The following is a 12,036-nucleotide window of genomic DNA, read 5'->3' as shown; positions in this document are numbered from 1 at the left end:
GGACGGGATCTCCAGCGGCCGCACAAATGCCTCCACCCACAGGTGACAGGGGTCGGTGAGAGAGTCTCTTTGGCGGGTCGAGAGGGGAGTGGGGTGCCCCCATGGCTCGGGCCCCCCTGGGAGATAGAAGCTGAGAGGTGGCTGCAGACAGGGGCTCCCCAAGCAGGCGGGAGCCTGGATCCATTGTGGAAGGTCTGTACATAAACCCCCTGAGGGAACTGAGCCTGAGAGGCGGCCCTGCCCTGACCTGACCACCTGAACTTAATTCTCACACTGAATAGCAGCCCTGCCCCCGCCAAAAGCCCTAAGGCGGGAAGCAGCATTTGAATCTCAGTCCCCAAACGCTGGCTGGGAGGACCAGGAGGTGAGGTGGGTGTGAGGAGAATATTCAGAGGTCAAGTCACTGGCTGGGGAGAATGCCCAGAAAAGGGAAAAGAAATAAAACTATTGAAGGATACTTTCTTGGAGAACAGACATTTCCTCCCTTCCTTTCTGATGAGGAAGAACAATGCTTACCATCAGGCAAAGACACAGAAATCAAGGCTTCTGTGTCCCAGCCCACCCAATGGGCTCAGGCCATGGAAGAGCTCAAAAAGAATTTTGAAAATCAAGTTAGAGAGGTGGAGGAAAAACTGGGAAGAGAAATGAGAGGGATGAAAGAGAAGCATGAAAAGCAGATCAGCTCCCTGCTAAAGGAGAACCAAAAAAATGTTGAAGAAATTAACACCTTGAAAACTAGCCTAACTCAATTGGCAAAAGAGGTTCAAAAAGCCAATGAGGAGAAGAATGCTTTCAAAAGCAGAATTAGCCAAATGGAAAAGGAGATTCAAAAGCTCACTGAAGAAAATAGTTCTTTCAAAACTAGAATGGCACAGGTGGACGCTAAGGACTTTATGAGAAAGACAGATATCACAGAACATAGCGAGAAGATTGGAAAAATGGAAGATAATGTGAAATATCTTATTGGAAAAACAACTGACCTGGAAAACAGATTCAGGAGAGACAATGTAAAAATTCTGGGACTACCTGAAAACCATGATCAAAAGGAGAGCCTAGACATCATCTTTCATGAAATTATCAAGGAAAACTGCCCTGAGATTCTAGAACCAGAGGGCAAAATAAATATTCAAGGAATCCACAGAACACCGCCTGAAAGAGATCCAAAAAGAGAAACTGCTAGGAACATTGTGGCCAAATTCCAGAATTCCCAGGTGAAAGAGGAAATATTGCAAGCAGCTAGAAAGAAACAATTCAAGTATTGTGGAAATACAATCAGGATAACACAAGATCTAGCACCCTCTACATTAAGGGATCGAAGGGAATGGAATAGGATATTCCTGAAGTCAAAGGAACTAGGACTAAAACCAAGAATCACCTACCCAGCAAAACTGAGTATAATACTTCAGGAGAAAAAATGGTCTTTCAATAAAATGGAGGATTTTCAGGTTTTCTTGATGAAAAGACCAGAGCTGAAAAGAAAATTTGACTTTCAAACACAAGAATGAAGAGAAGCATGAAAAGGTGAACAGCAAAGAGAAGTCATAAGGGACTTACTAAAGTTGAACTGTTTACATTCCTACATGGAAAGACAATATTTGTAACTCTTGAAACATTTCATGATCTGGGTACTGGGTGGGAGTACACACACACACATGCACACACGCACACATACATAGAGACAGAGTGCACAGAGTGAATTGAAGAGGATGGGATCATATCTTAAAAAAAAAATGAAATCAAGCAGTGAGAGAGAAATATTGGGAGGAGAAAGGGAGAAATTGAATAGGGCAAATTATCTCTCATAAAAGAGGCAAGCAAAAGACTTATTAGTGGAGGGATAAAGAGGGGAGGCGAGAGGAAAACATGAGGTCTACTCTGATCACATTCCAGTAAAGGAAAGAATAAAATGCACACTCATTTTGATAGGAAAACCTATCTCACAATACAGGAGAGTGGGGGACAAGGGCACAAGTAGGGTGGGGGGGAGGATAGAGGGGAGGGCATGGGGAGGAGAATGCAATCCGAGGTCGACACTCATGGGGAGGGAAAGGATCATAAGAAAATAGAAGTAATGGGGGACAGGATAGGATGGAGGGAAATATAGTTAGTCCTATACAACACAACTATTATGGAAATCATTTGCAAAACTACACAGATTTGGCCTATATTGAATTGCTTGTCCTCCAAAGGGAAGGGGTGGAGAGGGAGGGAGCTAAAGAAGTTGGAACTCAAAGTGTTAGGATCAACTGTAATGTTCTTACCACTAGGAAATAAGAAATACAGGTTAAGGGGTAAAGAAAGCCGTCTGGCCCTACAGGACAAAAGAGAAGACGGAGACAAGGGCAGAGAGGGAGGATAGAAGAGAGAGCAGATTGGTCACAGGGGCAATTAGAATGCTTGGGTTTGGGGGGGGGAGGGGATAAAAGGGGAGAAAATTTGTAACCCAAAATTTTGTGAAAATAAATGTTAAAAGTTAAATAAAAAAATAAAATAAAAATAAAAATAAATAAAAAAAATAAAAATAAATAAAAAAGAAAAAGAAAAAAGAATAACAAAAATAAGACAAAGAAGAAACAGAAGAATAAGAAAGATAGGAAGAAGTGAAGAGAGAAAGAAAGCCATGGGGGAGGAAAGGAAGAGGGAGGGAGCATTTTACTCACAAAGGCAACGGTGAAATCTACTCAAAGATTTGAGGCGAGAGATAGAGAAGGATTGCTCAGAGCCAGAAAGTGAAGCTAAAATAGACCCCACAAGGCCCACAATTCCATTAGCAACAGTCTATGTCAAAACTAATAGAGGGGAGGAGCCAAGATGGCAGAGTACAAAGATACACATATGCTAGCTCCAAACCCACAGCCCATAAAATACCTGTAAAGAAGAACTCCCAACAAATTCTGGAGCAGCAGAAGCCACAGAACAATGGAGTGGAGGAGATTTCTGTTCCAGAGAGACCGGAAAAACTGACCTGAAAGGTCCATCACGCCCTGGACCCAGAGCAGAGCCCACCCCTGCTTTGGCCACGCAGCACTGAGGGGAGCAGATCTGAGCAGGCTTCAGGGACAGAATCTCCAGGGGCCTTGCAGGTCCCTCCACCCACAGGCACCAAAGGTCAGTGAGAGGGGCTTTTCAGTTTGCCCAGAGGGGAGAGGGGTGTCTCCATAACTCAGGCCCCCTCAGGAGGCAGCAGCAGAGGCAGCAATGGACAAGGGCTCCCAAAGCAGGCAGGAGCTCGGATCCATTGTTGAAGGTCTCTGCATAAACCCCCTGAGGGAACTGAGCCCCATGTGGCGGCCCTGCCCCCACCCGAGCACCTGAACTTAGTCTCACACTGAATAGCAGCCCTGCCCCCACCAAAAGCCCTGAGGCTAGGGAACAGCATTTGAATCTCAGACCCCAAGAGCTAGCTGGGTGGATCTGGAGGCAAGGTGGGTGTGGAGAGGACACTCAGAAGTCAAGTAACTGGCTGGGAAAATGCCCAGAAAAGGGGGGAAAAAATAAGACTATAGAAGGTTATTTTCTTGGTGAACAGATATCTCTTCCCTTCCTTTCAGATGAGGAAGAACAATGCTTACCATCAGGGAAAGACACAGAAATCAAGTCTTCTGTATCCCAAACATCCAAAATAAATATTCAATGGGCTCAGGCCATGAAAGAGCTCAAAAAGGATTTTGAAAATCAAGTTAGAAAGGTGGAGGAAAAACTGGGAAGAGAAATGAGAGAGATGCAAGAAAAGCATGAAAAGCAGGTCAACACCTTGCTAAAGGAGACCCAAAAAAATGCTGAAGAAAATAACACCTTGAAAAATAGGCTAACTCAACTGGCAAAAGAGGTTCAAAAAGCCAATGAGGAGAAGAATGCTTTCAAAAGCAGAATTAGCCAAATGGAAAAGGAGATTCAAAAGCTCACTGAAGAAAATAGTTCTTTCAAAATTAGAATGGAACAGATGGAGGCTAATGACTTTATGAGAAACCAAGAAATCACAAAACAAAACCACAAGAATGAAAAAATGGAAGATAATGTGAAATATCTCATTGGAAAAACAACTGACCTGGAAAATAGATCCAGGAGAGACAATTTAAAAATTATGGGACTACCTGAAAGCCATGATCAAAAAAAGAGCCTAGACATCATCTTTCATGAAATTATCAAGGAAAACTGCCCTGATATTCTAGAACCAGAGGGCAAAATAAGTATTCAAGGAATCCACCAATCACCTCCTGAAAGAAATCCAAAAAGAGAAACTCCTAGGAAGACTGTGGCCAAATTCCAAAGTTCCCTGGTCAAGGAGAAAATACTGCAAGCAGCTAGAAAGAAGCAATTCAAGTATTGTGGAAATACAATCAGAATAACACAAGATCTAGCAGCTTCTATATTAAGGGATCAAAGGGCATGGAATAGGATATTCCAGAAGTCAAAGGAATTAGGACTAAAACCAAGAATCACCTACCCAGCAAAACTGAGTGTAATACTTCAGGGGAAAAATTGGTTTTTCAATGAAATAGAGAACTTTCAAGCATTCTTGATGAAAAGACCAGAGCTGAAAAGAAAATTTGACTTTCAAACACAAGAATGAAGCATGAAAAGGTAAACAGCAAAGAGAAGTCAGAAGGGACTTACTAGAGTTGAACTGTTTATATTCCTACATGGAAAGACAATATTTGTAACTCTTGAAACTTTTCAGTATCTGGGTACTGGGTGGGATTACACACACACACACACACACACACACACACACACAGAGCACAGAGTGAATTGAATAGGATGGGATCATATCTTAAAAAATGAAATTACTTGGTGAGAGAGAAATATATTGGGAGGAGAAAGGGAGAAATGGAATGGGGCAAATTATCTCTCATAAAAGAGGCAAGCAAAAGACTCATTAGTGGAGGGATAAAGAGGGGAGGTGAGAGAAAAACATGAAGTCTACTCTCATCACATTCCACTAAAGGAAAGAATAAAATGCACACTCATTTTGGTAGGAAAACCTGTCTTACAATACAGGAAAGTGGGGGATAAGGGGATAAGCAGGGTGGGGGGGGGATGATAGAAGGCAGGGCAAGGGGAGGAGAGTGCAATTCGAGGTCGACACTCATGGGGAGGGATAGGATCATAAGAGAATAGAAGTAATGGGGGACAGGATAGCATGGAGGGAAATATAGTTAGTCCTATACAACACAACTAGTATGGAAGTCATTTGCAAAACTACACAGACTTGGCCTATATTGAATTGCTTGCCTTCCAAAGGGAAGGGGTGGGGAGGGAGGGATGAAGAGAAGTTGGAACTCAAAGTTTTAGGAACAACTGTCAAGTTCTGTTCTTGCTACTAGGAAATAAGAAATACAGGTAAAGGGGTATAGAAAGTTATCTGGCCCTGCAGGACAAAAGAGAAGATGGGGACAAGGGAAGGGAGGGATGATAGAAGAGAGGGCAGATTGGTGATAGGGACAATTAGAATTCTTGGTGTTTTGGGGTGGGGGGAGGGGACAAATGGGGAGAAAATTTGGAACCCAAATTTTTGTGAAAATGAATGTTAAAAGTTAAATAAATTTTAAAAAATAAAAAATAAAGTGGAAAAAAAAAAAACTAATAGAGTCACTTCTCCTCAATCTCTTGGTCCTGTATCCTGGACTCTGAGGTTCACTTACTGAACTTTAAACATCACCCTCTAACACAACAGAGCCAGCATTTCATGTTGGTTTTCCATCTGATTATTTAGGGATTTTCCTAACCTCACTGGTAGTCGATTCCCAAGCAGCTGATCAGATTTTGATAGAAAAGCTACATTGCCTTTTAATAGACACAATTAGCACCCAGGACAGTGACTGTGCTGCCAATTAACTCAAGCATTACCAGTCAATCAATCAACAAGCATATATTAAACTCGTACTATGTTTGCAGGCATTGTGGGGACAGAAGAAAGTTGCTGGCCTAATGCTACAGTAATACATGACCCATATTTAGGTAAGTCTCTTCCTTATGTAACTCATTTGACTCTTTAAAGGGGGGCAAAGCAAAGTTCCATGCTTTCCAGATGACCTTCACAGAGTCCAAGCGTCCAAAGAAGTTCTAAACGCTGACACAGGGCTAAAGCGTCTTGCAATTCTTCAGTGTTATCCTTTGCTCTATAATTATGGCAATTAGATATGGCTGAGCACATTTTTAACTTAAGTAGGCTAATTATCTGTGGAAGCCCAACATTTAAGTGCTATGATGTAATGGCAGCTATATAGCTCTGTGATTAGAGGGCTGGACATGGAGTCAGAAAGACCTGAGTTCAAATACAGCCTCAGATGCTTCCTAACTGTGTGACCTTGGGCAAGTAGTTCTCTGCCTCAATTCCCTCATCTTGAAAATGGGGATGATAAAATCCTCTTGTGCTTTTATTCAGACTCCAGACACACTGGCTTGTTTTAAGTTTCGCCTACTCTGGGTAGACTGTAAGTATTCAGTAAATAGTAATAAAATAAGTCATCTTGGACACCATGGCTTAATTGCAAAGACTGAAGAGCCCTCCCTTTTGGAATCCTCTTAGTAATATCAATTATTCTATTAACTTTACAAACGTGTAATGGAAAAACACACACACACACATAGCTTTGAAATAGATTTTAAAAGATCTGTTTTTCATATAAATCTCTTTCACAATCATGGAAAAAGCCAATAGATGAGAAAAACAAACTTGTATCCTGCAAGTTATTTATAATTAAACATGAAATTACTTTAGAAGTTGACACAGCTCAGGGATTTTGTGAATTTATTGGGACATTTTTGATGAATGGAATAAAATATTTGCTAAAGTATGGGTCCCATCCGCAGAGCAGCTTCATGGGCTCCACATCCAAATACCTCAGTTCCTTCTACTTCTGCTCCAACACCTGTATCATAATCCATACATGAGGCCATAGCTTCAGCACTGTGATTTATCTTACATTCAGAGGATGCATGGAGATTGGGCAAAGCCACCTATCCAGCTGAAAGTAAATGAGTGTGTCAGTCTTGATTCTAATGAAGAAATGTCATGCCAGACGTCCAGTAGAACCCTAGTATTTAACTTCAAGCTTTCACCACACACACACACAGCAACACCCACCTGGAATTCATTCTTTCCTCATTAATGGGAGTCAGGAAGTCCTGGGTTCAAATCCTTCCTCAGACACTTACTGTTTGACCCTAGACATATCACTTAACTTGAGCCTCAGTTTCCTCACCTATAAAATGAAAAGATTAGATTAAGTGGCCTCTGAGATTCCTTCTAACTCTAAATCTACAAATCTATGACATCAATAATGGTTTAACATGACGGCTGAAGCAGGTGGGCAATGTAATAGATAAAAAGACAGACCTGGAGTTAGGAATACCTGAGTTCAAATTCCACCTCAAACACCTATGACTGTATGATCCTGGGATGATGCTGTCTGCCTCAGTTTCCTGACTAATAAAATGGGTATAAAAAAGCAAGGTCAAATGAGATAACATTTATAAATCTACTTTAAACTCTGCATCCTCCAAAAGAATGCAAGCAAACTTCTCAAGGGCAGAACATGCTCATGTTTCCTTGCTCTGTCCCAGAGCCTGCTACTGCACCTTGCCACACAGTAGGCGTGGAAGTAGAAAACCATGTGATTTATACTAGAAATCGTTCCACAGCATAGGTCTGATCAAACCAAGGCAACCTTTCACACAGGCTACAGAGATGTGGTTTGACTTCTTGGGCTTTGCTGTGTTCTCTTGCACCAGCTAATACCCAACCCTGGGACATACCCACCATCTGCTCTCTCTGTTCCTACTGCCAAGTGAATGGGCACAGCTGGAAGAAATCACAAGATGCCACCCCCCCCAATGTGTCCATGACAAAGTCATGTGTTCTGCCCCAATTGGGCCCTTCCTGCAGTACAACAACCCTTTGGTCTCGATGACTCTTTCCTTTTCCCTCAGTCAGTCAGTCAGTCAGTCAGAAAACATCCATTAAGCGCTCAGTAGGGGCCAGACTCTGTGCCAGGACCTGGGGAATGAAACAAAAACAGCATTCCTGCCCTCCGGAGGCTCCAGCCCTAAGGCAAGAGAGAACATATAGAGAGCATGTTAAAAAAGAAACATACAAGAGAGATGCCAAGCAGATAAAGGAGAGGTAGAGCAACCTATGATTGAAGTGAAGAAGTGTGGGTTCAAATTCTGCCTCAGGTGCTTACTAGCTGCGTGACTGAGAAAGTTGCTGAATCTCTCTGAGCCCCAGTTTTGTCATCAGTATAAAGCAGTGGTTGGAATTGATGATTCATTTGGTCCTTTGGAGCTCTACATCTATGACCCTATGATGGTAACTCAGAAGGGAAGACACTAATAGCTGGAGAATTTGGGAAAGGCCTCCTGTGGAAGGGGGCATTTGAGCTGAGTCTCTCTGGTCCCTGATTGCATCCCTACCTTCTGTTTTTTAGCTGATGAGGTCTCTTCCCAAGGCGATGGAACTAAGATCATTCAGGAACATCCTCCACTTCCCAGGTGAGGTGGCCTTCCTCCTCCTTGATGAGGCCCATCCTTCCACCTTTCCCTGTGATACCGCCCCAAAACCATTTCCTTCACAGCCTGTCATTCTCTTTGGCCCCCTCCCTGGCTTTCCAGCCATGGTCTCTATCCATCATTCAGTGCTCTCCTTTCCTTCTCCATCAAACTTCTAGAAAGAGCTGTCTTCATTGGTTGCCTCTACTCCCTCACTTCCCTCTCACTCATTAAACCACTGAAAAGTGACTCCTAGACCTTCCTGTCCGCGAAATCACTACAGACACCCTCATAGCTTTTGTCCATTTCCCACTTTCTGTGACCAGTGACTCAACTGTCCCCAAAATAAAACATAACCTCCTGAGCCCACCATTGAAAGCCGTACATAATCTGGTTCCTACCTATTTTCCAAGCCTCACTTTTTAGTATCCCCACTCCCCTTCTTTCGGTCTACATTCTAATCCAACTGGCTCATCAGCAATTCCTCAGAATAATATCTCATCTCCTGTCTCCTTTCCTTTGCTCAGATGGTCCCCAGTACCTGAATATCTCCTCCCCTCCCTTCCACCTTACATAACCCCGAGTTTCCTTCAAAGGCTAGTTCAGGTTCTATCTGCTACATGAGGCCTTTCCTAGATTCAGGCATTATTATCACTCCTTCACTCTTAAAATGATTTGGTGCTTCCTTGTTCCCACTTATTTTTATCTACTTCCCCTCCCCTAGTAGGACAGAAGTTTCCTGAGGTCAGGAGATGCTTTGTTCTTGTCTTTGCCCACCTCTCACCAACCTGGCAAGATGCCTACAGTAGCAATTAATGAAAGTTTAGTGATTGGATTGAATTCAAGAATCCCTAGTCCTTGAACTTCTCCCTGCGCCAGCTCCCATGACACTGCATTTTCCTCCATCTTTGATCACTCCCTCTTCTCTCTTTCAATGCCATTGGCTCTTCTTCCCCCCTCTCACTCCTTCAACTTGGGTGTCCTCCAAACCTCTGTCCTTGGCTCTCTCCTCCTCTCTCTATACTCTCTCCCTTGGCAATCCTATTCATTCCCATGGCTTCAATTATCACCTCTAGGCAGATGACTCTCAGATCTATATTCCCAACTCCAACCTCTCCCCAGAGTGCCAAAACTGCCTTTCCAACGGCCTGCTAAATATCTCCACGTGGACGTCCTGCCAGCATATCAAACTCACTAGGTCCACAGTGGATTTCCCCACCTTCCCCTCACTTCTCTATTTCTGTTGATAGCGCCACCACACTTCCAAGTGCCCAAGCTTGAAACTTCAGAGGAATCTTGGATGTTTTGCTCTCTCTCTTCTCCCACATCCAATCAGCTGTCACACCTTGTCAGCCCTACATCTGTAATTCCTCTTCTATCCATCCCCTTCTTTCCATTGACATAGCAACCACACTAGTTCAAGCTCTCATTACCTCCCACCTGAACTGTTGTCAAAGACTCAGCCCACCTGGTCCTCTTCCTTTGAGTCTCTCCCCCTACAAACCATGCTTCATATGTTTCTCCCTAAGCAACAATTCCAATCATGCCATCTCTCTGCCCCAACAGCAACACCACCCCCACAAACAAGCATCTTAGGTATTTTCCCCTTGCCTGCTGAATAAGCAAACTTATCTTGTCATTCAAGGCTCTCTACAGGCTGACTCTAAGCTGTCTTTCCAGTCTTATCTTCCACTCTTACCCTCCACACGCTATGTTGTAGCAAAACTTAACTACTGACAGCTCTCTTTTCTTCTTATGACCTGTCATGATCTCAATGCCAAGGATGAACTCTCTCCCCACAACAAATCCCTTCCCTCAAGACCTAACTGCCATGACAGCTCCTCCATAAAGCCTTTTCATATCCCTTCAGAGGAAAGCTGTTCTTTTAAAATTTTCTCTCTTTTCTCCTTAGCACAGATTACTTTTTTCACATATCATCCTTATACACTTTGAAATTAATTGAGCTGAGCTGAATCTCTCCTATCAGCTACAATGAGAGCAAGGACTATATTTTCTTTCCTTTTTGTGCCCCTAACAACTAGAAGATATATTTTGTCCATAAAACATCCTTTGGAAATTATGAAATCAATTATTTTATCTCAAATTCTAGTTTCCTTCTAAAGCACAACCAAGTGTGGCTTGATGTCTAGAAACTTTCAGGAAGGGCCATCCACTCAGAGAGAACTGACCTCTGGTCTTGGCAAAAGACCCTCACAGTCAGCACCTCGGTCAGGGCTCCCCAAAGGCAGAACACCCACAGCAAGGGAAGTAGGATTCTCTGTATAATGGTAGATGAAAGAGCCTAGAATACAGCTAGGCAATATATAGAAATGCTGATGATTTCTGGAACTCAAAACTTTTTTAATGTTTAAATGCTTTAAAATTTTTTAAATGTTTAAAAATTGTTTTAACATGTAGTTGGTGAAAAAAATAAAATATTGTTTAAAAAAAAGAATACAACTAGGCTTTATAGACGCTTCAGTAGAAAATCAGAAAGTGGATGTCCCTACCTGTCACTCACTGAAAATGCATTTATTCAGCACCTCCTACATACTAGTTCCTGAAAGCTCCTTGAGAGAAGGGATTGCTTTATTCTTGATATTTTTATCTTCAGTGTCTGGCACACAGCAGGTGTTTAATAAATGCTTGCTGATTGGTTGAGTCATTTGAGAAAAGACAAAAATGAAACAGTCCTCCAAGAGCTTCCACTCTTCTCTGTACACATCTATTCTACATAAAACAGAAGTACAATAAATGCAGGGCAATGTCCAGGGTGATGGAAGGCGCCAGTAGGGGTGAGAGCTTGGATCTCTCTTGCTCCTGCCTGGGATTATTGCCCTGTAGGAAACTCTCAGTCCTCTACATTCAGGAAGAAGTCAGATCCACAATTCCCTGAAAGCAGACAGATGCCCAGTCAACACAAGACACCACTGGACCTTCTCGTTCTGTACTGTCTACTCAGCTTTCTGTACTATGTACTCAGCTTTATGAACCCAAGGAGAAATTGCTGCTAAAACATCCGGGCATTTCTCCCTCTTTTCATTGTGAGCCTAGCCAAGCTCCTTCAGCCTGTTTTCCATAGCCATTCTGATGGAGTGGGAATGATTACGTTAATACCAGCTGGGACAAGAGCTCTGCAGCCTTGTCCTATGCGTGTGTGTGCGTGGATGTGTGTGAGTGCCTGGATACAGAAGAGCATGCGGAGTGCTATTCAATAAAATTATAATACATGTGTAAACCTCTTTCTGTATTTACTGGTTTGTTGTAAGTTCCATCTCGAATGGGAAATAGACCATGTCTCCTTTATTGACTAACTAGGACCATGTGTTTTTGCAAGGGCACAGTCATTTGGAGGACTCCACAGTGATTTTCCTGAACCAAATTAATAACAGCGTTCCAAACTTATTTCCCCAGTGAAAACTGTTGGCTACTACCTTCATCCATGCAAGCAGCACACTGTCACCTAGAATTCAGGAAATCACTCTGAGACCAATGTCTACGCTGCCCCTGGAGAGAAGAGAAAGAACACCAACCGGGATTCTG

The 12,036-nt window shown here is 42.8% G+C and overlaps 1 protein-coding gene across 3 annotated transcripts in view; it reads right to left on the bottom strand.

The window, feature by feature from the left end:
• SUGCT (succinyl-CoA:glutarate-CoA transferase) overlaps window positions 1-12,036 on the bottom strand; it is a 634,978-nt gene that overhangs the window by 331,864 nt on the left and 291,078 nt on the right. Inside the window, exons 13-14 of one of the 3 annotated variants that reach the window (XR_011964838.1) lie at window positions 7,091-7,208; window positions 6,605-6,971 (exon numbers count right to left, since the gene is read on the bottom strand). The exons of 1 other annotated variant lie outside the window; for it this stretch is intronic. Coding sequence is in view for 1 of the 2 variants with exons in the window: in XM_072599106.1 (XP_072455207.1) it covers window positions 7,158-7,208 (51 nt within the window). In the remaining variant the exon portion in view is untranslated. Of the gene's footprint in view, window positions 1-6,604; window positions 7,209-12,036 lie in introns of those variants that run through there. One more of the 3 variants, XM_072599106.1, reaches the window with a different exon arrangement.

This window comes from Notamacropus eugenii, chromosome 3, assembly GCF_028372415.1.
Source record: "Notamacropus eugenii isolate mMacEug1 chromosome 3, mMacEug1.pri_v2, whole genome shotgun sequence".
Taxonomy (NCBI): Eukaryota; Metazoa; Chordata; class Mammalia; order Diprotodontia; family Macropodidae; genus Notamacropus; species Notamacropus eugenii.
The sequence above is the reverse complement of the archived record's forward strand: the minus strand, read 5'-3'. Positions and strand labels throughout refer to the sequence as shown.